At 41.7% G+C, this 25,973-nt stretch overlaps 2 protein-coding genes across 5 annotated transcripts in view; both read left to right on the top strand.

The window, feature by feature from the left end:
* Positions 1 to 7,618, top strand: part of LOC142103899 (carboxymethylenebutenolidase homolog) — an 87,431-nt gene extending 79,813 nt beyond the window's left edge. The window contains exons 5-7 of one of the 3 annotated variants that reach the window (XM_075188254.1): positions 1,725 to 1,867; positions 4,980 to 5,071; positions 7,321 to 7,618. In XM_075188254.1, coding sequence (XP_075044355.1) covers positions 1,725 to 1,867; positions 4,980 to 5,071; positions 7,321 to 7,503 — 418 coding nt within the window. In that variant the 3' untranslated portion in view covers positions 7,504 to 7,618. The remainder of the gene's footprint in view (positions 1 to 1,724; positions 1,868 to 4,979; positions 5,072 to 7,320) is intronic. The other 2 variants (XM_075188256.1, XM_075188255.1) reach the window with 2 other exon arrangements.
* A 3,940-nt stretch (positions 7,619 to 11,558) lies between these two features.
* LOC142103898 (carboxymethylenebutenolidase homolog) lies at positions 11,559 to 25,677 on the top strand. 2 transcript variants are annotated; one of them, XM_075188252.1, is made up of 6 exons: positions 11,559 to 11,679; positions 15,597 to 15,818; positions 19,208 to 19,315; positions 21,302 to 21,444; positions 22,522 to 22,613; positions 25,305 to 25,677. In XM_075188252.1, the coding sequence occupies exons 2-6, from the start codon at positions 15,604 to 15,606 to the stop codon at positions 25,485 to 25,487; spliced, it is 741 nt and encodes a 246-aa protein (XP_075044353.1). In that variant the 5' UTR covers positions 11,559 to 11,679; positions 15,597 to 15,603; the 3' UTR covers positions 25,488 to 25,677. The 2 variants fall into 2 exon arrangements, with proteins under 2 accessions (XP_075044353.1, XP_075044354.1); XM_075188253.1 differs by lacking the exon at positions 11,559 to 11,679 and adding an exon at positions 12,648 to 12,730.
* The last annotated feature ends 296 nt before the right edge of the window (positions 25,678 to 25,973 follow it).

The raw sequence follows: 25,973 nt of genomic DNA, 5'->3' as shown, positions 1-25,973 counted from the left end.
GGCTGCTTGCGCTCGAGTTTGGCACGTGCTTGCTGTACATTGACTATTGGCAAACGCCACTCCCCAGCCCAGAATCTAGACTGTAGTAAGTGTGCATCGCATGTGAAGATGCAGTGAGCGCTGCTGCAATCTGTGCCATATGAGCCAGCTCTGGGCATGCGCAGCATGATTATACGTACGATACGTAGAGACGTATGCCTTGATGAATTGGGCCCATACCATTTCCTCCCCTCCAGGAGATTCAGGAGGGGAGTTGAAGGGGTAGGGAGGCAGTACCATGAGTCGCTTCTTTTCAGCCCCGCACCCTGCAACACAATGCTGCAGTCTCTTAATTTTGCCGCAGGTTCACTAGGAAGTGGGCAGGATGCGGGAGAATGGCATCCTCTACCGGGAGTTAGGGAGACCTCCCCGCAATTCCAGGAGAGTTGGCCAGTATGAGTACACACTAGAACACAAGCACTAAGTGTGTCTTAAATGTGTTACCATGAATGCAACACTACTCAAACCGACCTCAAGAAATGCCTCATTCAGATAATAATTTGTTTTGTATAATGTTTGGTTCCTGGGAGGAACAGCAGCGCTTGTTGTAATCATTTGTTCAGTTTCTTCTTGTATTGTAAGATATCGGGCATTGTCTCTATAAACAATAAGATGTTGTTTTCTAGGTTTGATTCTCTTTGATTACATCTGTTACACACAGCTTGCATGCGTTATGCTATTTCATAAAAGAATGAGGGATGTCAAGTAAAAATGAATGAAACGCAAAATAAAAAGCATAGACAGAAGTAATAGAAAAGCCAACATACATACAGGGGGTTATTGAGCATCGGACGCATATGCTCTGTAGACGCAAATGGAAAAGACTCCTTGAAAAAAAAAAAAACCTGCTTATGTTTAGTTGGACGTATCATAAGCGCCCAGATTAAAAACCATAACATTTGTTGCAGACACACAGTCAGTTATACAATTGTGTATAGTTACGTCCGACAACAGTGTAGAGTTGCGGCTTGACAGTGTCAGTAGTAAATGCTAACGTTGCATTAACCTCTTTGTACACAATATAATAATGTAATAAAGTATCATCTACACAAGAGAAAATATTGTATTGACCGTTTTTAATTAATCCGAAAGTCGCATTTTCAACATAAAATGTAATTAAATGCAAACACAAGTATAAAATACAAATTAGATACAAACACCTGTTTTCGCCTTTAAAAATGAAATGGGAATCTTCTTTCCTGCAGTAGCACAATGAGGAATGTCAAGTAAGTAGTGGGAATACTGAGGCTTGATCTAATATAGATCTAATATAACCACAACACTAATGATTTAATAACTATCTGCTGAATGGGTCAACACCAAGCTACTATTCAAAAGCTGCTAGATAGTGGTGCTGACAAACATCGTAATTGTGTATCATTGCACAGGCTCTCCAGTACCCTCAAGAAATGCGCCTCCTAAAATGATTCGCCCACGTCTATTCGTGTCGCAATTATATGAACACTGTACTAAGCATATGTTTTATTCAGCTGTGGCCACCCCAATTCCTAAGGAGACAGAAGACAACGTTACACAAAACAACTATAAACGGATGTATGCATGTGGATTTTTGGTGTGTGTGTGTGCCTTATGGAAATATATATCTTATTTAAAAAAATTGCCTTACGTTCGACTATAAATGAACCACACAATGTGTACTTCACCATTATTTATTTCTTTTACAGAGAAGTTGATGTTCTGCTGAAATATTTAAAGGAACAATGTAATGCAAAGAACATTGGAGTTATTGGCTTTTGCTGGGGTGGAATTGTAACCCATTATCTAATGCTGAAATATCCTGAGCTGAAAGCTGGCGTGGCTTTCTATGGTAAGATGGAAGACTCTTATGGCTGAAATGATCTGTGTATATACAATCTAATCATGGAATCCGTTATCAATCCTTTAAATACCAGGAACTATTGCGATTGCTATCTCTCTCTCGATCTATCTATTGGTGTTTGCATCTCTAGTTTTAAAAATAAGGAAATAACTGGTGCCCAGAAGTGGTCGGGAGTCCTGGTGGCTTGTTCCCACCGCTGGCCAGTCTCTGCACCATCTTGGTATTGTACAGGCAGCTTGTCGTCTGATCCCCAGGTTACTGGGACCTTGACTGCTGTCAACTACCCCACGCTGACAAGTGAGTCGCTGAGCTCTTTGTGACCTCAGAAGACACCTGGCTATTGTATGCGCTCTGCCATATTGACCGTCTCCCCTGCATGTCCCTCCTGATAACCCTCTCCTGGTGTGGATACCACTACATTAGGATTCGTACTTACTGGATAACAGTACTTATTGTGCACATACTATATGGCCCTGTGGCTGCATCTCCTGCATTATTTGGTGCTGCACTATTGTACCTTCACGATTAGACTCCTTTGCCTTTTGCCCACAAGTTACCACACTGTCTACCATTCTGTCTGTATAGTTGGACCCTCAACTTGATTCTTCTACACAGAATCCAATGGTACAGTATTTATTTTTGTATCTGCTCAGCCTACCTGTTTGAATTTAAGACGTTTATATACTCTCATGCAGGTGGCCGGTTTGAACTCCCAAGAAGTGGTGATTGTTTCTTTAGATGCCGCTAAGGTGTTCGACTCCGTTGAGTGGTTATATTTATGGGAGCTACTGAGATGGTTTGGGATGGGTCCTGTATTTGTTAGCTTGGTCATGTTCCTTTATTCCAATTGAATGGCATGAGTGAGTCTTACCGGCTATGTGTCTTGTCCCTTTAAAATGGGAAGAGGCATCCGTCTGTGTCCTCGTTCCCCTACATTATTTGCATTGGCCATTGAGCCTCCCGCTTGTTTAATTCTTAATATTCCCTCAATCTGGGGCATTAGGTCTACTCACAGAGAGGACAAGGTGGCCCTTTATTCCGATGATATATGGGATAAATTGAGTATTTTTCCACTTGGACATCCCTGTACGGACTCCTCCTATAGTTTGCTCTCCCTGAAATATATGTGAATATGTCCCACTGAACATTCAACCTCAAGTTGTGTTTTTGAAATATAAAGTTACCTGCAGAGACTGCCTCTTTCAGTGTCGGGAAGGATCAGTCTTATTAAAATGATTATACTGCCAAAGTTTCTATATGTTTTGCAACAATCACCAATTCTTAGACCCTTTTCTTTGTTTTGCAAAATAGATCAGTTCCTCTTCTCCTTGATATGGGAGAGTAATCTAGGCATCACAATTTGGCCCTTGTCAAAGTTGCTCAGATCTTTACACTTGCCCATTTTTCCTGCTTCCAACTCAAGAACTGACTGTTCACTTGCTGCCTAATATATCCCACCCCTTGACTGGTATTCACCATATTATTACAAAATGTTTATGTTGAATGATTTGTATAAGGAATGGCTACATCCTGTTCCCAGTGTCAGATTGCAGCCTTAAGACATACAACCTTTGGTTCCCTATGCCCCATCCCATCCACTAGCAACACTTCTTTAACATTTAAAAGGGCTGTCCATTGTTACGACTCTGCCTATACATTGTATGTGGTAGCAGTACCTCAATTCCACCAGAGGTGCTGCTGTTCTGCCCTTGAACTTTACTCCTTGCCTGCAGGAGTAAATCTCCTTTCCTGATTAGTACTACACCTGTCTCACTGCTTCATATACCTGCCTCAATCTGTGCTCTGTGCAGTTCATCGTTAATACCTGGCTGCTGCTTCGCTCTTGTTTATCCCTGTTCCAGTTCTGCTTTACTGCTGCTTGATCTTCCGTTTTGACCCTCTGCCTGATTACCGTACCCTGCTTGTTTGCCTGTTGCCCTGACCTCTGCCTGATTTCTGGATTATGCTTGTTTGCTTGTGACCCTGACCTCTGCCTGCCTACTGGATTCTGCTTGAACTCTTGTTGTCCTGACCTCTGCCTGGTCACTGGACTCAGCTAATCTGTCTATTTCCCTGGACTGCCTCCTGCCTCTGGCAATCTTGAATCCTGTTCCCTGCCTCCTTAGTCTGGAGACTCGTGCATCCTGACAATTGGGTAACTCCATATACTTGTTCCTGCATTTAAACTGTATTGGTCATTGATTGGAACCTGTTGCTCTGTGGACTATTCTTTCCATTCATCACACCTATTCATACTTGTGTATTGGAGTATACATGTTTATTCTGCTACCTGAAAATCTGCATATTCCACGAACTGAATCCTTGTTAGCATATTTTGCCTAAATAAAGATACATGGTTTCATTTCAATACTTCTGTTGTCACTTCCTGAATTCGCTAGGAATCATAACATCCATGCAGCTCTCCATGGCAATTTTGCAGCTCTCATTACTGCTGACAGCTTCCATAAACTTAAATGATATATCATTTTATAATATTAGTCGATCCCCAGGCACTTGTCTACAGTACAGTGGCTTAGTGGTTAGCAATTCTGCCTCACAGCACTGGGGCCATGAGTTTGATTCCCGAACATGGCCTTATCTGTGTGGAGTTTGAATGTTCTCCCTGCATTTGCGTGGGTTTCCTCCTGCACTCCAAAAACACACTAGTAGGTTAATTGGCTGCTATTAAATTGACCCTAGTCTCTTTCGGTCTGTGTGTGTGTGTTAGGGAATTTACACTGTAAGCTCCAATAGGGCAGGGACTGATGTGAGTTCTCTGTGCTGTGTGATTAGTGGTGCATAGCTGCTGCTAATGATAGATATGTAGCCACCTTTATGTAAATACTTGGGCATATCTGACGTAGAACATTCTATGTGTTGTCCTATGACAGACAATCACACTGCCCTGCGCAATTCATCACTTCTTCAGTAGAAACAAAAACAATGATCACACAAAGGGGAATAGAAATCTATTACCCACACACAGGTGGTTGCTCTAGAAATGCTGAAGAGAAATAAAATCTGGTAATTAACTATGAGACTCATATATAAAACTAATTCTAACACATTTTTATTTAAATGTATTATTAATTTTTATCAGGTATAGTCCGTGAAGAATGTGACAAGTATGGTTTGCTAAACCCCACATTGTTCATTTTTGGTGATAATGATCCAATTATACCACTTGAGCAGGTAAGTGTGTTTTATAGTCAATATGAAATATTTGTTCTCAGCTAATACACATTTGCTAGTCTTCTTACTAGAGATGCTCACTGACCCCCGTGAATTGGTTTTGGTTTTGGATCTGGATTAGCTTTGTGTTTTGGTTTTGGCAAAACCACTTTCGTGTGTTTTTTGGTTTTGGATTTTTTAGAAAAAATCCTAAAATATGCTAAAATCACTTAATTTTGCTCTTTTTTTGTAGCTACATTAGTATTAAGCTCAATAACACTAATTTCAAGTCATTTGAAGTCAATTTTGACCACCTCACAGGTCACAATATTATTTTCATACACTTTCGGACAAATACTGCAGCGACCTGGCTTGATGGTAAGCGACAGAGCAATGACACAAACACACGGCAGTTCCTAGCACATCTAGGACACATTGGCACACAGCAGTGGCAGAAAAGAAAAATGGGGGTCCGCCCTCCCTCCCACCCCTCGCTATGTTGGATCTTAAGAAGGAATTCAAAACTTGCGAGATCCGAGATCCGACGACGTCACAATGACGTTTTGCCTGGTTTTGAATTCCGAGGGCGCACGACAGTACGGTACTCGGATCCCCTAAGTTCGGGTGTGTTTGGTTCTCGAAGGAACCGAGCCTGAGCATCTCTAGTTCTTACACACTTTCTAGTATAGAGCAGTATTGAGCACTGCCACGAGAAAGCTGGGTGTCACATGCTAGTGTGGTTAGAAAAGCAGGGATAGTCCACACCGGGATGCAGGTCTCTTACATTTCAGTCTTCTGTAGGGAATAATTACAAGGTTCTAGATAAATCAGTGTATTGAGGAAACAATCAGTTCAAATAGAGGCATCACGTTAGCCGTACAGTATATGAGAGTGGAGTACGGCTCCAGGTAAAACTAATATAAGTAATAATGAATAAGCAATTTAGAATTTATGTCTGGAATGGCCCTTAGTGGAAATCATGGAAAGGTTTCGAGGTTTTAAGTCCCTTTGTCTGGCATATTACAAATTAACCTGGGCACAAAACATCTCAAATAAAAATAGGGAGAGCACAGATCAAGATATAAACCAGAGACAATTGATACGGATTGGAATTTAAACACAAAGGGATTTTACTTGGCACACTTCATAACTGTTATTATTACAGACCCTTTATATAAAAATAATTCCCCATAAAACTTGGGCTCAAATTTAAACCTGTTTGTGACTTTTTTTATTTTTAACATATAAAGAGAAAAAAAATACACACCTCCTGTTAGAATTTTTAAAATCAATGGAATAAGGGGGTGCTTCTATAGTGTAAAATTATTAAAATATTTTATTATAAAGGAGAACACAGAGATTACACAAATTAATTAGTAAATAATAAAGTAATTGCACCCACATGGTGCTGCTATCTCTCTCTCTTTTCAAGGGGGAGGTGGGCTTGTGGGGGCGGGGCTTGACAAATCTCATAATTTTGGTCCCGCCTCTAAGCAAATGTCACCATTTGGGCCAATTACAACAACGACGGGGCCATGTTGACGTGAGAATTCCGTCCCTAAGCCCGACCCCACCCACTTTACTAATGAAGTGGCCTCGATCCGGCAGGTTGCCCTCTTCTCCCAGAAATTCAGGAGTTTCCTGGACATTCCAGTAGAGTAAGCAGGCAAAGAGGCTTATTAGTCACACCTCTCTTATAAGGAAAGAGGTTGAAACCCAGGCAGTCTGTATGAGCAGGCTGCAGACAGTGTTACATTTTCCCTGGGCTCCTCTTTCAGCACACACACACACACACACACACACGTGTTCCACATGGGTCTAATTGGTTTCTTGTTTGCTCTGATTTGTTTGTAGTGCTGGGGTGGAGGATAAAAACACTGTTTGTATTTGTGGGCGGGGCCACTGATGCCAGTTAGTGACCAGCTAGTAGTGAGGGAACCAGACGTAGGGTTGTAGGAGAATTGTGATGCTTTTATTGGATATGTCTGCTGTAACCATCGTTGAAACTGTTTAAGCCATCCTGACAACTGCCAATAAACAGTAAAATGGTTCAGCCAAGCTATGTGAGAGTCCAGTGAATGCCGTGCTTTATCACAATATAAATACATAAATATATCATTTCAAAATGCTCCATAGTTCATATTTTGAGAGATCTGTGCCAGTCTAAACTCAGTGACAGGAGCTACATGACGTGTGCCAATTATTAGAGCTTGTCAGTGTACCCTAACAGGGCATATCATTATAATAACTTAAATAATCCTCTTTTCTAGGTTTCATTACTGGATGAAAAACTTAAAGAGCACTCAAAGGCTGACTATAAAGTCAAAGTGTTTCCAAAGCAAACCCATGGTTTTGCCCATAGGAAGAAGGAAGATATAAATCCTGAGGATAAACCATACATTCTAGAAGCACGGAGAGACATGCTCGAGTGGCTCAGGAAATATGTTAACTAATGTATTGCACTCTTGTCAAAGGTGTGCCGTTCTGTTCTATTAGTACAAATAAGACCAGGGGCTAGATTTACTAAGCTGCGAGTTTGAAAAAGTGGGGATGTTGCCTATAGCAACCAATCAGATTCTAGCTTTCATTTACCTTTCATTTACCTTCTACAAAATGACAGCTAGAATCTGATTGGTTGCTATAGGCAACATCCCCACTTTTTCAAACCCGCAGCTTAGTAAATCTAGCCCCAAGTGCGAATTTGCCGTTTTTGTTTTTCTTACTTAAAATCAACCCATGCCTTTTAGCATAGTGATTGTAAAAACGCTATGGAATCTGCTGGTGCTATATAATTAAATGATGATAAATATAAATAAATAAATATGTAATTTATATAAAATAAAGCTTTATACAGAGTATCAACTTGTACGCATCTCATTAATATGTCTTATTATGCACGGTGGGAAAACACAGGATTTCACTGATGACACAGTACCTACCTACCCAGATCCAGTCACCGAAAATGTTAACGGAAAATTTTAATTTTTTAAAGTGTTGTGGTTGAACAATTGTAACTCAAGTAAGGCAGAGTCCCTGGCTATTAGGATGTTTAAGAGTCTGCCTGAATATTTAATGTCCCTGAATTGCAGAGTACAGCAGCCTGGTTCCCAATCATGGAAGGGTCCCTGGATATTGGGATGACACCTGAAAGTTGCAGTGTGGGTTGTAGTAAGATTACATCATTATCAGGTAACCAGTAAACATTTTTGTGCAGTAAACAGCTGCTAATAAGACACTTGTCTATGTGTTTCTCTGTGTGAGCTTAACTGTGACGCTATGCGTTCCATGTCATGAAAATATGATTTCATCAAAGGGGCAGTCCCTAGTCTCACAAACAGGGAATGTCAAAGTGACATGACCTGGGCAAGTGTTCAAAGCCACTCCTTTCTCATCATCACCTAGTACAGCCCCCTTGAATGACTCTAATGTGTTTTCCGGGTTTACAAACATTCAACAACAAACAGTCCTCTCTAAAGGTTCCAGGCATTCAGCCATTTTGAAAGCAACACTGCTTCTCTCATAAATCAGAGTACTCTCGTTAGACACCTCTCATTATGTCTGCCATACACTCAACATTTTCTCAACAGAATCACCCATCAAGTATTCACACATTTGTGATTTCTGTGTCGAAAGTACAAATATATTCACTTAAACAAGTCTTGCTCACAGACGGCATTTTATCTTGTAACATTTCTTTATGGGCATAACAAACCCCCCTGATTTCTGAAAACATTCATTAGTGCCATTTTAACACAGATTAAAACCGCTTGTAATATCTACATGTAAAAGCTCACTTCACCTTTCTCTTTTAACTTAGAGAAAGCTATTTTTCTCAAATTCCCAGACAAAATTATTTTGATCAAATACAGAAACGGTTTGTTTTACCCCAGCCAGCTGGAGGTCAGTGTTTTCTACTGACACTATCTGTATATTATTTACAGTCTTGTCAGTCCACTGAGTCATTCAGTGACAGACCAAAGATTTTAAAACTTCTTTTGCCTCTCTTCAAAAGCTTACAATTAAGCAATGCAGGCATTACATTTGCAAATATACAACTTTTCCAACCTTGAAACATGTTTCTTGTAAAACGGTCAAGACAGACGTCTTGACAGACAAACACGGATCTCCCTCACACGCAGTAAGACGGAGACAAAACTCACATACAGAGGAAGAAATATTACCTGATATCTTCCAGTCTACTGCTGTGGAACAAGTCCCAGCATTAGACTAAATACAAGTCAGATTCAATATGTTATTGCCACTCACCACTCCAGACACATTTTAGTTACTCTTGAATTATTGAAGCATACTCGAAGAAACTATTAATCAATGTTACATACATTGTCAGATAACAAAATGCAGAGTCATTCTTATCTCAACGCACTGAAATCGTTTATACAGAATAAGGGGGGGGCGCACATTTCACTCTTTCAGCTGTGAAGCATCAAACATATATTTATAGTACACAACCTACTTGATTCATTATATCACTCAGTTTCTGATGCATTCAGCATATCCACTCAACAAATATCAATTCATTCTTTGGCTATCCCCGCTTTCTTGGAAAATTACTTCCAGACCTTCTACTCCACCCCCCCCCCCCCCCTCCATATCCTAGAAATCTGTGCATCATTTCTATAGGGAAGTTGCTGTCATCTATCTGCTTACTGTATATATTCCCCATATTGACAGTACTGTTGAGTCTCAATAGAGACTCTGATCTAGTTTCTGTGGGTTGTCCTAACAGTGGTTGTCCCTTTCTGTGTACTCCTTGGAGTGGATGTCCGGTTCTGTGGACTCCTTACACTGGATGTCTGGTTTTGTGGGCTCTTTCAACTGGATGCCCATTTGCAGAATAGCCTTTCTGACAGTATCTGGGATGAAGGTGTGCAAAATTCATCTAACTTCTTTGATAAATTTCTGGGGACGGAGTTGGTGTATCACACATGCACTAAAGATTTACTCATCTTTCAGAAATCTAATTACCAATACAATTATAGTAAACAAATTGAATTAGTAATTACTGTATAAATCTGAGATTTACAGATCTGCATGCCTAATACCTTAGACGGACATGAGGAAGCTCTAAACAGAGGAGTCCTGTGTCCAGGGCAACCTCCAGCTCTGTCTGTCCTTGGCTCACGCCAGCAGTCTTGGTGTCGACCTCCAATGCTGTCAAATCTAAATCAGATTGTTCACCTGTAAGTGTCAGTCTATCAGTTTATGAGCTCATCGGCCGGAGAGATAAAAGACACTGCAAGTTCTGTGTTTGCAATTAGCTCTGATTTATTAGTTACAAATTCATATCTATATAGCACAAAATCACGTATTTCAGAAAACTATGCCCCAAAACATTTTAACCACTTATGCTTCCTTTACACAGATCTTGCTACATTCTCACATTTTCACACAGGAATTCTCTCCAGGGGGGTGGTTTATCTCCTGTCTGCCATATCCAAGGTCATTTCCATAGTTCCTTGCAAACAGCAAGATAATAATGAATAACTCCTACAAACTAGCTGTATCTAAGCTGTCTTTGAGCTATAAGTGAATAAAATGGCTATAAGGCAGCAAGATGGCGTCAGCTTAGCAAAATCACATTTCTCACTATCAAAAGGCAAACTTTGGACTTGTGAGTGAGTTCTCTGTACAGCGCTGCAGAATTAGATGAAGTATGAGTGTGACTCCTCCTCTACAAGAACCCCAAAAGTGTTACAAATGAGTCCCACTCGTCATCTGCATTTAAGGAAAGAGAACACACAGACAATTTCCCACTGTGATCCCAAATCACTCATCAAATATTTGAGGCGAGAAACGCCTCAGGGGAGAAGAGCTACGTCATACGGAATATTGCGTTTCCAGCAGCTCCTCTCTGTTATTACTATAAATTATTTATTCTGGGATATGTAGTTCCACAAAATCTTTAACTTAAAAACAGGATTTTCCTACAGTTCTTTAAAATCTATGCCACAAATAAAATACCTATATAACAAAATCAACAAAAGAAGGATAAATATGTTTGCAAATTTATTAATCCACATGGTAATTGTTTTAAATGAGTTTTATCCTGTGTTTTCAATTAGAGTGTTTGATACACTAACCTACAAGATTGAAGTGATACATTTTTGTCTTCTAGATGCTTGATGTCTAATAATGTTATTTGTAATCTCCATCACAGACACAGTTTTGTACAGGTATTTGGAACAACAACTTACACTTACACCAATTTTGCTTTCAATATATTAGAGCTATATCAAGCACAATCCATTTGTTTAATCATATGTATCTGTGTCAAGTTCTACTTCAGTTACAATTACACAAACATGCCCTGACTGTACTTGGCCTATGTTTGTCTGCACTTTCCCTCCCCGATTCTTCCTCACTTTTATTTATAATTTTTTTGCTTATTTTATTTTTTACTTTTTAGTGTTTCCCGGAGGAGCGGGGGTTTAATAGGCAGCCACATCGCATACTACTAAATGGGGCTGCATTATTCATTCATGGTATATTGTAGTCCAGCTTGTAGTCGGGTCATAGGGCTGTAGCAGTCACATGGTACACAGTGCTGGAGGCTGCTGCTGAAAATCTTCCTGTTCATGTGCAGCTGGAAGTCACTGGTGGAGGAAAAGGTAAGAAAAAGGGGTAATGTAATGGGGGATGGGGGAGAGGGCATGTGTGTGTAAAGCAGCTGGGTAGAGGGTACATGTGTGAATGAAGCTGCTGGGCACAGGGTACATGTGTGAATGAAGCTGCTGGGCACAGGGGGCACCTGTGAGTAAAGCTGCTGGGCACATGGGGCATGTGTGAGTTAAGCTGCTGGACACAGGGGGCACCTGTGAGTAAAGCTGCTGGGCACAGGGGGCACCTGTGAGTAAAGCTGCTGGGCACAGGGGGCACCTGTAAGTAAAGCTGCTGGGCACAAGGGGCACCTGTGAGTAAAGCTGCTGGGCACAAGGGGGCACCTGTGAGTAAAGCTGCTGGACACAGGGTACATGTGTGAGTAAAGCACCTAAGCAACACATGCATTTACATGCCAATAAACTGTATGGGAGCCCCATGAAGTTGCTGTACTGTGTTCCAAAATCCCCCTTGGTGGCCCTGCATGTATATGTATTTTTTGTAAAACTCTACATGAGCCCCTGAGTGTGATCAGGTTCCTACCCTGGTGTTATGGATTTTATTACATTGCAGATTATTTTACCCTTGTCACGACCAGAGATAGTTTGCACCATGTGTGTGCTGCATTTGCTTCTCTGGGAATAACTCTTTTTTTATTTTGTAACTTATTACATTACATTACTCATTATCCTCCGTGAGCATAGCACATATCAGTATATGTCTCAATGTGTATTTCTTTTTCCTGGCTTTTCTTCTTCATTCCAGTAGATCTCTATTTTAATCACTGACAAATCTCAGATGTGTACACTTTGATTTGTAATAGTGACAATTGTTTTACCAGGTGGCTGAAAGTTATACTGAAGAAGTTTTAAAACTGCTAAGTCATTCTGACATAAACTTTAACATTTTTCTTTTTAACTTTTGTCATGTAAGATTTAAAGAGAGTGATTGTGCACATTCCTAAGGTGGGTGTCTCCCACTTAAATATAAAGTGCATGTAGTTCAGTGTTACAGAAGACAGATTTCTTTGAAAGGACAACGTCCAAGGAGACAGCTGAGCAGGTAAAATATATACTTGATTTCTAACTTTAATACAAAAGAAGAGAACTACAACAAAGCAACTGTTTTATTCAGGAACAAATGACAACAAATAAATACACTGAATAATTGCCAAATTAATAGTAATAAGCCCGCAACTAAGTTCAACAATAAGCAAAATACTAGTTTACATTTTTTCAAGAATTTAATTATATTTTGCTTCACAAATGAGACTGCAAAACTAGCTTATCCCCCTTAATCCAGAGGATGCCGTGCTGGAATTTCTAGTTTCACTAAACCCCAAGAAAATAATGCACCTCTTTACTAATTAGAAGCCCTAGCTCTGAGCTGGACATGGTTAGGCTAGATTTTAATCCCTGCAGTTCCTGACCTTGAATTAACTGATAACTAGTTTCATACTTGCCAACTCTTTAGTGTTTTCCTCTGGGACATTCCGAAGGGGAGGTGAAGTGTGAGGATAGAGGGGGTGCGGCCACATTAAGGTGGGTGGCTGGTCCCGGAGGAGGGGCCAGCCGCCTAGTGCCACATTGGCCTGCTGGCATCCGGTCCAGGGGGGAAGAGGGCGCCTACCTCGAAATGTCCTGGTAGGTTACATGACCAATCCGCCCCGGACTACCACTGTCCTTCTGTAGTGAACCAAAGAAAATTCCTCTACCTCACAGTCTATTCTGTAGGAAAGCTCTCAGCATCCTAAACAAGGAAGAGAACAGATGACATCACTATGGTTCATCTGCACCAGGCTGTCCTAAAAATGCCCAAATCAATGATGTTGCTTTGCACTGCCAGGAGATTCACTGAGATTTTTGAGTCAGGCCCCAGATGGACACAAGATACACCATAAAAGTGTTTTGTTTATAATAGAGATGTTCCCCGAGAACCGAACACACCCGAACTTAGCATATCCGAGTACCGAGCCGGCTCGCTACTTTCGTGCTTTTTCGGAATTGAAAACGAGGCAAAACGTCATCGTTACGCCGTCAGATCTCGCGAGTTTTGAATTCTATAAGTACCGCTCTCCGCGGCGATCTAGCGCCATTTCACAGAGGGACACAGAAGGGGTAGCACAGTCTGTACAGCAGTTGGGCAGCAACATAGATAGAATTGAATGAGGAGGGGGTAGCAGTGTTCAACAAAGTCTACAGTGACATTCAGGAGAGCTCCATTGCTAATTGTCATTGCTGAAATACAAATACTAGGGGCTAGATTTACTAAGCTGCGGGTTTGAAAAAGTGGGGATGTTGCCTATAGCAACCAATCAGATTCTAGCTGTCATTTATTTAGTACATTCTACAAGATGACAGCTAGAATCTGATTGGTTGCTATAGGCAACATCCCCACTTTTTCAAACCTGCAGCTTAGTAAATCTAGCCCTAGGACTTTTATTTTGAATTTGCAGTCAAAGTGTACGTGTTATATACCGTATTTCCCCATGTATAAGACGCTCCCATGTATAAGACGCACCTTAGTTTTGGCCCCGAAATTTGAAAAAAATATATTAAGTGTGTGGAGATTGCAGGGGCTTACTGCCGGCGGCTGCACACTATGTGCAGCTCCGTTCGGCAGAAACAGGCAGGGAGAGTGTGCTGGCCAGCTGCTCTGAATCAGAGCAGCCAGTCAGCACACTCTCCCTGTCTGTCTCTGCCGAACGGACCTGCACATAGTGTGCAGCCGCCAGCAGTAAGGTGGGTGGGAGGGCCCAAGGACAATTCCATCTTGCACCACTTTAAATTTGAGCTACTTCTGTGTGGCAGTGTTGCCTACATGTGCTATATACTGTTGTGTGCTTAGCAAAAATCGTAGACACCCATTGATGATGCAGATGACTCAGCACAACATTTGGACATCTAGTCTTGTTTACTGTAAAAGAATTGACCAGAATTAGTGACACCTCTGGTGTAACTCCACCTGATCCTACGATCAACTATCAACATCAAAAGAATGCTGGAGGATTATTTTAATTTTTTTTGAACGGTATAAAGACAACAGTTTTATTAACAAAGAACAACGTTGCTTGCAGAAGTAATGTAAGCATTGATGTCTAAATAGACGTGTATATGTATTACCTTCCACTTTGCTGCTGTTTCATCAAGAGTTTGTAATCAGCACTTTACATCAAAGGTACCTAACTATATTATAATTTTGTGGGAAATGGGGCTGATTCGAAGCTCAGTGATGAACTCGCTTTTTGCTGGAAATTACAATGGCTATTTTTAGTGCATTGTCTGGCACTCTGCATTGATGTGTGTCTGATAAAAGCACGCATCCCGGGGGAGGTCAGCGTTCATTGCCATGTATTAGCTGTAGAATTACCTCAGTTATCCAAGAACCAGGTGGAGCGATCAAATGAACCATAACTGGTTTCATGATCCAAGGACAATTCCATCTTGCACCACTTTTCTTTCCTGCCACTGCTGTGTGCCAATGTGTCCTAGATGTGCTAGGAACTGCCGTGTGTTTGTGTCATTGCTCTGTCGCTTACCATCCAGCCAGGTCGCTGCAGTATTTGTCCGAAAGTGTATGAAAATAATATTGTGACCGGTGAGGTGGTCAAAATTGACTGCAAATTACTTGAAGTTAGTGTTATTGAGGTTAATAAGAATGTAGGAAGAAAAAAAGAGCAAAATTATGTGATTTTAGCATATTTTAGCAATTTTTCTAAATAAAATACAGATCCAAAACCAAAAACGAGGGCAGTTTTGACAAAACCAAAACACGAAGCTAATCCAGATCCAAAACCGGTTCACGGAGGTCAGTGAGCATCTCTATTTTATAATGGCATATGAGCATGAATCTAAAATTGTATCTGTTTTGTCTGAGGAAACAATGTTTTCATGTTCATGATCCAATTTAGAAATTTGCTTTCTTTCAGATTCCCAATGGCAAATGAAGCACAGCCGTGCCCTTGCGAGCTAGGAGATCAGCTTGATTACAAAGGGATTGGAAAAGAGGTACAGATTGAACACATACAAGCATATGTCTCCAGACCGGAAACTAGCACTGATAAAGCCATAATTGTGGTACAAGATGTGTTTGGATGGAAACTCCCAAACACAAGATATATTGTTGACCTACTTGCTTCTGAAGGATACACGTAAGTCGTGTGCAAATTTTATTGGCTTGGTACTGATGTTGTGTTGTTTTCAGATTGCCAAACCTAAAGTTATAAATTAAATTGGCAAGTGTAACTCCCATGCCAACAATTTATTGTGTGTATCCTATGTTAGAACAGAAAAAAGAACATTTCCTGAATCTTTAAATATAGGCACTTGAAGGAATCCTGTGAAAGGAAACACTTGTTTCTGGCAATAAAGGATGCATCTTTAGCTTCACCCGACCCTATTAAGAAATAGGAGGCAAGGTAGCGGATATCTGTGTGATATGGGAATAATGGCTCACACCAAGACAGGTTTATTATAACCTACATAAAGATACAAAGAAAGACAATTAATATAGCAAATTACCATACAAACATTGCAGAAATATACGTATAGAGACAACCGAATGACAATACCAAATAATATTTCCGCCCTTTTTGTACTTCTCGGGGGATGGGTCTTGGCCCCTGTATTGCGTTTTAAAATCCATACCATGATGATGTCATCACAATGCAATACCACTAATATGGGGAAGTTGACACTTATTGATCACATGTATGAATACTATCTGTCTCGTTCCCTAACACTTTCCTCTGACAATGGCTCCACCTTCTAAAAAGAGAACAAAGCAGAAAGGCAAATAAAAGTTTTGGTTTTTTTTAGTTTCCCCACTCCTCTCCCAATCCTGCCCTGAGTATGAATTAAGCATTTTCATACAATCTGAAAAACACAATTTGAAAACTAAAATGTATACCTTTGCTTTGGACCTTATGTCTGCTCATCACACATCGGGGTTTTAGCCCCACTTACCTGGTCCACGGCCATCCGTATCCCGTCCTACTTGCCTATGGCACCCCTGATCTGACATTTTTACCGGAAATTATGTTTTGCCTCGGTTTCAGATCCGAAGAAGGGCAGGAGAAACCGACTGGGTACCCCAAAATTCAGATCTCGTAATCCGAACTGCTCATTTCTACCTATTGTTAGTCCCTGTGAGTTAGAATAATTCTGCTGTTGCCTTGTCATTGAAAATGTTTATGGGAAGCTTCACGCGCCAGTGTTTGAAAACTGTGTCTATCCAGCTGGAAAAAGTACAGCATTCATTAGAGCTGAATTGCTATTGAATGGACACTGAAGGAAGCGCCCTCCTACAATTTAGCAGAGAATAAGACAGACAGGGGGCAGTCGTCTTCCGTGTCATGTGAGCAGCGCGGACTGGGGCATGAAGGGCCCACCGGGGGACTGCAACACTAGGGGCCCACCAGAGTGGGCGTGGCCAGCCATCATAGAGGCGAGATCAGACACTAGAGAGGGAGTGGTCAGCCCACGAAGGACAGCTAGCACCATAGTGTAGTATATAATGAATACAGTGTGTATATAAAGAGTACACAGTCTTGACCTGCTCCTTAGATTGGGCAGAAAAGTCGCCAAAAATCGGGATTGTCCCACTAGAATCAGAACATTTGACAGACTGTCCTGTTCTTGTCACTTTCACCACGTGTGGCTACTGGTTTCTTTAGTTGTGGCTTGTCTGAATCCTGAAATGTTGGGGGCCCTATTTGGAAAAAAAATGGGTACATTTAGAAAATTCCAACCAGGCTCGGCATTAAATCAATAGGGCCCATGATTAATACTTAGGCCTTTCTCCAGCCCCAACATTAAAGTAATCGTATTCCCATTTAATAAATAAACCTATTTCCCTCCCTTCAGACAGCCCCAGCAATAAATTTATAGCATTTGCGTGTAATAAATATACCTATTTCCTGCAACCGTCACTGCCATTAAATAATTCATATTCACATTTAATAAATATGCCTCATGCTACTCAAACTCAGCCCCACATTCAATTAATAGCCCCCAAACCACCCCATCTTAAATTAATAGTCCCCACTATAAAATTAAATTGCCCCACCATCACCCCACAAAATAGCACCCATTAATTAGCCACCACCTACCACACACACATTACATTTCTACAAGCCCCCTGTGCCATCACACGCACTACATTGCCACAAGCCCCCTGTGCCATCACACACCCACTACATTGCCACAAGCCCCCGTGCCATCACATACACACTACATTGCCACAAGCCCCTTGTGCCATCACACACATTACATTTCCACAAGGCCCCTGTGCCATCACACAGACATTACTGTGCCCCTTCATCATCACCACACTATGCCTCCTTATGATCACACTCCGCCCTCCATGCTGCTTTCCCCCCCTTCACCTAGTCCCCCTTCACCACACTGTGCAATGCTGCCCCCCCTTCATCACTCTGTGCCATGCTGCTTCCCCCACTTCTTCATCACTCTGTGGCTTTCTGTCCCACCCCCTCTTCATCACTCTGTGGCTTTGTCCCCCCCTCTTCATCACTCTGTGGCTTTCTGTCCCCCCTCCTCTTCATCACACTGTGGCTTTCTGTTTCACTCCCCTTGTCTCCATTCCATTATTTACCTTCCTATTGGCTTGTTTCATCTCTTTTCTTCTCTTATTGTCTTCTCTCTTCTGTCTTCTTTCTTGCGTGCTGGGTCCTCTCTGCGTCACTCCTCACTCAATGTCGGGCGTAACGTGATGACGTCACTCCCGACATTCAATGCAAACGGAGCAGAGAGGAGGGAGGAGGGTCGCTGATGCCGCAACGTGGTAAATATATATAATATATTTATTTTTTAAAAAAGTACCCGCCACCCCCACTAACGAAAGGGGACTGAGTTTACAGGGGTCGGGGCCTACCGGGGTATATCCCGGCTCCCCGGCAGGCCAGTCCGACCCTGCATGTGAGAAAGAGGGCGTGCAGTGTGCTTTTCTTTCTTCCTCACTGCAGCCCTTTCAAAGGTTGGAGCGCCACAGAAGACAGAGTTGCCAACACTGCTCTATAAGTGAAATTATGGCTTTCCAATCTTGAAACATTGATACTAAGAAGGAATAACAACAGTCACTAAATATATAATTAAAAATATTTAACTTTAATTACAGGTTACCATAGAGGTACAAGCCCTTGAATCCAGTCCTGGTACTCTCTGTACCAGCCACTTGATGATTCATTCAAATTTTGAAAACAGTGTAGTGAAGAGATATCAGGGAACTGGCAACGAAGTCTAAAGCCTGCCTAGAAAAAAGTTTCTCAGAAAGTATTTTATCCATGTTTAGAATATTCTAAGCTCAATGTTTAATGAAAACATTGTGTGTGTGTGTGTGTGTGTGCATATATATGCTATTTTCTGCAAAATGCATCATCAAGTGGGGCGCCCCGCTAAATGGTGATCCATGGTGATGCCATGCTTGCTTGTCACAAGATCACACATGATCCTATGTACGATGCCTCTATTGTAAAATGTTCTAATGTATACTATGTTTTTCTTTTCTTTTGTATTTTTATAGTGCCGTTGTTGCTGATTTTTTCGTGGGGAAAGAACCATGGAAACCAACCAATGATTGTGCGACATTTTTTAGCTGGCTTGAAACTCGGCCAGCACATAACACCTACAAGTAAGAGTGATCTTTTATAAAGTGACTACTTGTTACGTTCTGTCATATTATGTTACTATGCCTACTGTCACCTCTCACAACCTTAGTCCCCGATAACTTCAAATCCATGACAAGTTCTGCTGGAGTTGACGGAGAGAATTGTTGACTAGGTCGGCAGCGCTCACTTTCCCATGGCGGGTTGAAGTGACCTGACGAAGGTGGTTGTTGGCTTCTCATTGGCCACCGATGGTGACCAATTGTAAACCAGTAGTGTCCTGAAGACTGGCTCATTTCTCTATCGCGCTGCACCCTCCTCAGAATTCTGTTCAACTTTTCTAATCTTAAAAATGTGGCGATAATGTAAGTCATTGACATCTGTGGTCTCATGGAGAACTTGGATGTCTGGGTTACAGATACAATGCACAACTTCTGCACCAAATCCCAAGTGATTTATTCCCCTGGGATATAGAGAGACCATACAATGCTGTAGTTGAAACAAAAAACTAAAGTGCAATAGGAAAATTAGCTGTTATTAAACGAGGCCTTATCTTTACTCTCCCTTATAGGGACCTGGAACTAGTGGGCTGAGGTGGATGCTGCTCGGAAGTGCTTTCTGCTTGTGGATAATATCACTTTACTTTAGGTTATAAAAAAGTATAACAAGTTTGAGGCAAGTGGTTACCTGCAAAGTTGCAATATTGAAACCAAGGCTGGGTTCAAAGCCAGGAAATGTAATGCTCGGGGCAGTAGCTTACTTTCCAACATGGGCTATTTTACACATGGACGGGCCCTGTCAATCCCAGTTATTTTTCTGTGATAACTTGGGCTGCAGTAAACACATAGGGCCTGATTCGTCAAGGTATTCATAGTGAGCACAATGTGTTTTAAGACGCACATAAATTGGCTCTGCGTACTCCCGAATTCAACTAGGAACGAATATGTGCACTGATGAATTCTAGTGTAGGTCTGCCCTACTCTATACATGCAGGATGCATCCCATAGCTAAGTGTGATATACATTCACAAATCAATGCACAGAAAAAAGAAACTATTGAATTGATGTCACCTGTTAATAACATAAGCGTTAATGACAAAACAGTTAAAAGCTTGAGCTTGATTCTAACGTGGCTGAGTGCGCTCGAGTTTAACGGGTCCTTACTGTACATTGGCTACGGGCAAACGCCCCTTTCCCAACCCGTTCCCTCCCAGAAATCGTAGACTGTAGTAAGTGTGCCTTGCATGCGAGGATGCAGTGAGCGTTGCTGGATTCTGTGGCGTATGAGCCAACTCTGGGCATGCGCAGAGTGATTTTGTGCGTACGATACGCACAAAATCGCATAAACGTGCCTGGATATATTGGGCCCATCATTTTTTTTTTCCTCCCCTCCAGGAGGGGAGGTGAAGTGCAAGTGTGGAGGGGGAGACAAGTACCACAAGTCCTTCTTTTCGGCCCCGCACCCTGCAACACAATGCTGCGATCAATTATGTATAATTATGTCCCACAACAGTGTAGCGTTGCGGCTTGACAGTGTCAGTAGAAAATGCTAACTTTACATTACCCTCGTTGTACACAATATTATAATGTAATGATGTATCATATAGACAGGAGAGAATATTGTCCTGACCGTTATTAATTAATGCGAAACTCGCATTTTCAACGTAATTTGTAATTAAATGCACAAGTATAAAATACAAATTACAAACACCTGTTTTTCTCCTTTAAAATTGAAATGCGCCTCCTAAAACGATGCGCCCACGTCTATTTGTGTCGCAATTATATGAACACCCACTTACTGTACTAAGCATATGCTATCCCAGTTCTGGCCGCCACCATTCCTAAGGAGGCGCAAGTCAACGTTACACAAAGCAACTATAAACGGGTGTATGCATGTGGATATTTGGTGTGCGTGTGGCTTATGGAAATGTATATCTTATGCAAAACAAATTGACGTACGTTCAACTGTAAATGAGCCATACAGTGTGTACTTCAACATTATTTATTTTACAGAGAAGTTGATGTTCTGTTGAAATATTTAAAGGAGCAATGTAATGCAAAGAAGATTGGAGTTATTGGCTTTTGTTGGGGTGGAATTGTAACCCATTATCTAATGCTGAAATATCCTGAGCTAAAAGCAGGCGTGGCTTTCTATGGTAAGATGGAAGATTCATATGGCTGAAATGTCTAAAGATCTGTATATATACATTCTAATCATGGAATCCGTTATCGATCCTTTAAATACCAGGAACTATTGCGATTGCTATCTCTCTCTCTCTATCTATGATAGATAGATAGATAGAGATGATGACATCACCGCGCAGCGCTCCCAGCCTATCAGAGTCTGGGAGGCGGAGCTGCAGCATCGCGGAGTAGAAGTTAAGAAAGTAAAGGAGCAGCACGGTCGGTGACCGTACAGGGAGTCCGGACAGACAGAGGTTTGTCCGGTCCCCTCACAGCAGTACTGGCCGTATACCCCCTGATGGCGGCCCTGGCCCAATCCCATTCACTTATAACACTTCTTTAACATTGAAAAGGGTTATTCATGCAACTCTCCATGGCAATTTTGCAGCTGTCATTACTGCTGACCGCTTCCATAAACTTAAATGATATATCATTTTATAATATTAGTTGATCCCCAGGCACTTGTCTACGTACAGCACAGTGGCTTAGTGGTTAGCACTTCTGCCTAACAGCACTGGGGTCATGAGTTTGATTCCCGACTATGGCCTGTGTGGATCTGTGTGGAGTTTGTATGTTCTTCCCGTGTTTGTGTGGGTTTCATCCGGCACTACAAAAACATACTAGTAGGTTAATTAGCTGCTATTAAATTGACCTTGGTCTCTCTCGGTCTGTGTGTGTGTATTGGGGAATTTACACTGTAAGCTCCAATAGGGCAGGGACTGATGTGAATGAGTTCTCTGTGCTGTGTGATTAGTGGTGCATAGCTGCTGCTAATGATATATATGTAGTCACCTTTATGTAAATACTTGGGCATATCTGACATAGAACATTTAAATGTTGTCCTATGACAGACAATCACACTACCCTATGAAATTCTTTACTTCTTCAGTGGAAACAAAAACAATTATCACACAAAGGGGAATAAAAATCTATTACCCACACACGGGTGGTTGCTCTAGGAATGCTGAAGGGAAATAAAATCTTGTAGTTAACTATGAGATGGACATATAATACTTTTTCTTTTTTAAATGTATTATTATTTTTATCAGGTTTAGTCCGTGAAGAATGTGACAAGTATGGTTTGCTAAACCCCACATTGTTCATTTTTGCTGAGAATGATCCGCTTATACCACTTGAGCAGGTAAGTGTGTTTTTAAGTCAATATGAAATATTTGCTCTCAGCTAATACACATCTGCTAGTCTTCTTACACACTTTCTAGTATAGAGCAGTATGGAGCACTGGGTGTCACATACTAGTGTGGTTGAAGCAGGGCCGGTGCAAGGTTGCTCGGCACCCTAGGCAAAGCTTAAGCTTGCCGCCCGAGCGTATCACATCCCGCCCCCCCCCCCCCCCCCCCCCCCCCCAGGCGCCCAAAAAAAAATTTTTTTTATTTCCCAGCCCCTAACACACTTAACATTTCTAAAATAAAAATAATAACTCTCACCTCCTCCGTTCTCTCCCCTCTGTCTGTAGCCTCCGTTCTCTTCCCTCTGTCTGCAGCCTCCGTTCTCTTCCCTCTGTCTGCAGCCTCCGTTCTCTCCCCTCTGTCTGTAGCCTCCGTTCTCTCCCCTCTGTCTGTCTGTAGCCTCCATTCTCTCCCCTCTGTCTGTCTGTAGCCTCCATTCTCTCCCCTCTGTCTGTCTGTAGCCTCCGCTCTCTCCCCTCTGTCTGTCTGTAGCCTCCATTCTCTCCCCTCTGTCTGTCTGTAGCCTCCATTCTCTCCCCTCTGTCTGTCTGTAGCCTCCGCTCTCTCCCCTCTGTCTGTCTGTAGCCTCCGCTCTCTCCCCTCTGTCTGTCTGTAGCCTCCACTCTCTCCCCTCTGTCTGTCTGTAGCCTCCGCTCTCTCCCCTGTCTGTCTGTAGCCTCCGCTCTCTCCCCTCTGTCTCTCTGTAGCCTCCGCTCTCTCCCCTCTGTCTGCAGATTCCTCTTTCCTGTACTCACCTTAGCTTCCTCACTTTTCTTCCTTTCTCTTATTGCGCGCCTTTCGTTTCTTCTTTCTTCTGTCTCCTATCGGCTCCTCTACACTGGCAGCGTCGTGATGTCACAACGCTGCCAGAAGCCAGGCGCCGGGTGTATTTTAAAATGCGGTGCTGTGCTGTAGCAGCACCGCATAATTGAGGGCGGGCGGCCGATCTGCCCTAGGCGATCGCACCGCCAGCATTTATTTCTAAATTATTACTGGGTCCCCCGCTTCAGTGCCGCCCTCCAGAGCCCGGCGCCCTAGGCAACTGCCTAACCTTGCCTAATGGGAGCGCCGGGCCTGGGTTGAAGGCAGAGAATAGTTTACACCCAGATGCAGGTCTCTTACATTTCAGTCTTCTGTAGGGAATAATTACAAGGTTCTAGATAAATCAGTATCAAATAGAGGCATCACGTTAGCCATAGAGTATATGACAGTGGAGTACGGCTCCAGGTAAAAATAACAAAAGCAATTCAGAAGTGATGTCTGGAATGGGCCTTAGTGGAAATCATTGTAAGCCTTCCAGGTTTCAAGGCCCTTTGTCGGGCATTTTACAAATCACGCTATATTTAACCTGGGCACAAAACATCTCAAATGTAAATAGGGAGAGCACAGATCAAGAGACAATTGTGGATTGGGAACACAAATTAAACACATGTAATGCTCTACATTTACTTGGCACACTTGACAACTGCTATCTAAACAGACCCTATGAATAATAATTAGCCATAAAACATGGGCTCAAATTTAAACCTGTTTGTGACTTTTTTATTTTTAACATATAAAGAATAAAAAAATGCACACCTCCTGTTAGAATGTTAAAATCAATGAATTAAAAGGGGTTCTTCTATAGTGTAAAATTATTATTACACTTTATTATAAAGAAGAACACAGAGATTACACTAATCAGTAAAGAAAATTACAAAGTAATTACACCCACGTGGTGCTGCTATCTCTCTATCTCTCTCTCATCAAAGGGGAGGTGGGCGTGTGGGTGCGGGGCTTGACAAATCACATCATTTTGGCAATAAGCATGTCACTAAGCCCCACCCACCCCCACCCACTTCACTAATGGAGTGGCCTCGATCCAGGAGGTTTCCCTGCTTTCCCATAAATTCGGGAGTGTCCCAGACATTCCGGGAGAGTAGGCAACTATGATATATAGGTAGCTATATATATATATATATATATATATATATATATATATATATATATATATATATATATATATATATATAGTGGCAGGCTTATTTGTCATTCCTGTCCTACAGGGTTACATTTTCCCTGGGCTCCTCTTTCAGCACATACACACACACACACACACACACACACACACACACACACAGGTGTTCCACATGGTTGTAATTGGTTTCTTGTTTGCTCTGATTTGTTTGTAGTGCTGGGGTGGAGGATAAAAACATTGTTTGTATTTGTGGGCGGTGCCACTGATGCCAGTTAGTGGCCGGCTAGTAGTGAGGGAACCAGTGTTTAACCAGACGTAGGGTTGTAGGAGACTTGTAATGCTTTTACTGGATATGTCTGCTGTAACATCGCTGAAACTGTTTAAGGCATCCTGACAACTGGCAATAAACAGTAAAATGGTTCGGCCAAGCTATGTGAGAGTCCAGTGAATGCCGTGCTTTATCACAATATAAATATTTATATATAATTTCAAAATGCTCCATGTGTCATGTTTTGAGAGTTCTCTGTGCCAGTCTAAACTCAATGACAGGAGCTACATGATGTGTGCCGAATATAGACAGCAGCTGTAGAGAGAAACTAGAGAAATGGATTGCTATTAGAGCTTGTCAGTGTACCCTAACCCTACCACAGTATATCATTATAATAACTTAAATAATACTCTTTTCTAGGTTTCATTACTGGATGAAAAACTTAAAGAGCACTCAAAGGCTGACTTTAAAGTCAAAGTATTTCCAAAGCAAACCCATGGTTTTGCCCATAGGAAGAAGGAAGATATAAATCCTGAGGATAAACCATACATTCTAGAAGCACGGAGAGACATGCTCGAGTGGCTCAGGAAATATGTTAACTAATGTATTGCACTCTTGTCAAAGGTGTGCCGTTCTGTTCTATTAGTACAAATAAGAGCAATAAGTACGAATTTGCCATTTGCATTTTAGCATAGTGATTGTAAAAACGCTATGGAATCTGCTGGTGCTATATAATTAAATGTTAATAAATAAAAATATGTAATTCATATAAAATAAAGCTCTATACAAAATATCAACTTGTACGAATCTCATTAATATGTCTTATTATGCACGGTGGGAAAACACAGGATTTCACTGATGACACAGTACCCACCTACCCAGATCCAGTCACCGAAAATGTTAACGGAAAATTAAAAAGTTTTAAAGTGTTGTGGTTGAACAATTGTAACTCAAGTAAGGCAGAGTCCCTGGCTATTGGGATGTTTAAGAGTCTGTCTGAATATTTAATGTCCCTGAATTGCACAGTACTGCAGCCTGGTTCCCAATCATGGAAGGGTCCCTGGATATTGGGATGACACCTGAAAGCTG

The sequence above is a fragment of the Mixophyes fleayi genome, chromosome 10 (genome assembly GCF_038048845.1).
Source record: "Mixophyes fleayi isolate aMixFle1 chromosome 10, aMixFle1.hap1, whole genome shotgun sequence".
In the NCBI taxonomy this organism is placed as follows: domain Eukaryota; kingdom Metazoa; phylum Chordata; class Amphibia; order Anura; family Limnodynastidae; genus Mixophyes; species Mixophyes fleayi.
Note: the sequence above shows the minus strand (reverse complement) of the source record. Positions and strands in the feature narration are given on the sequence as shown.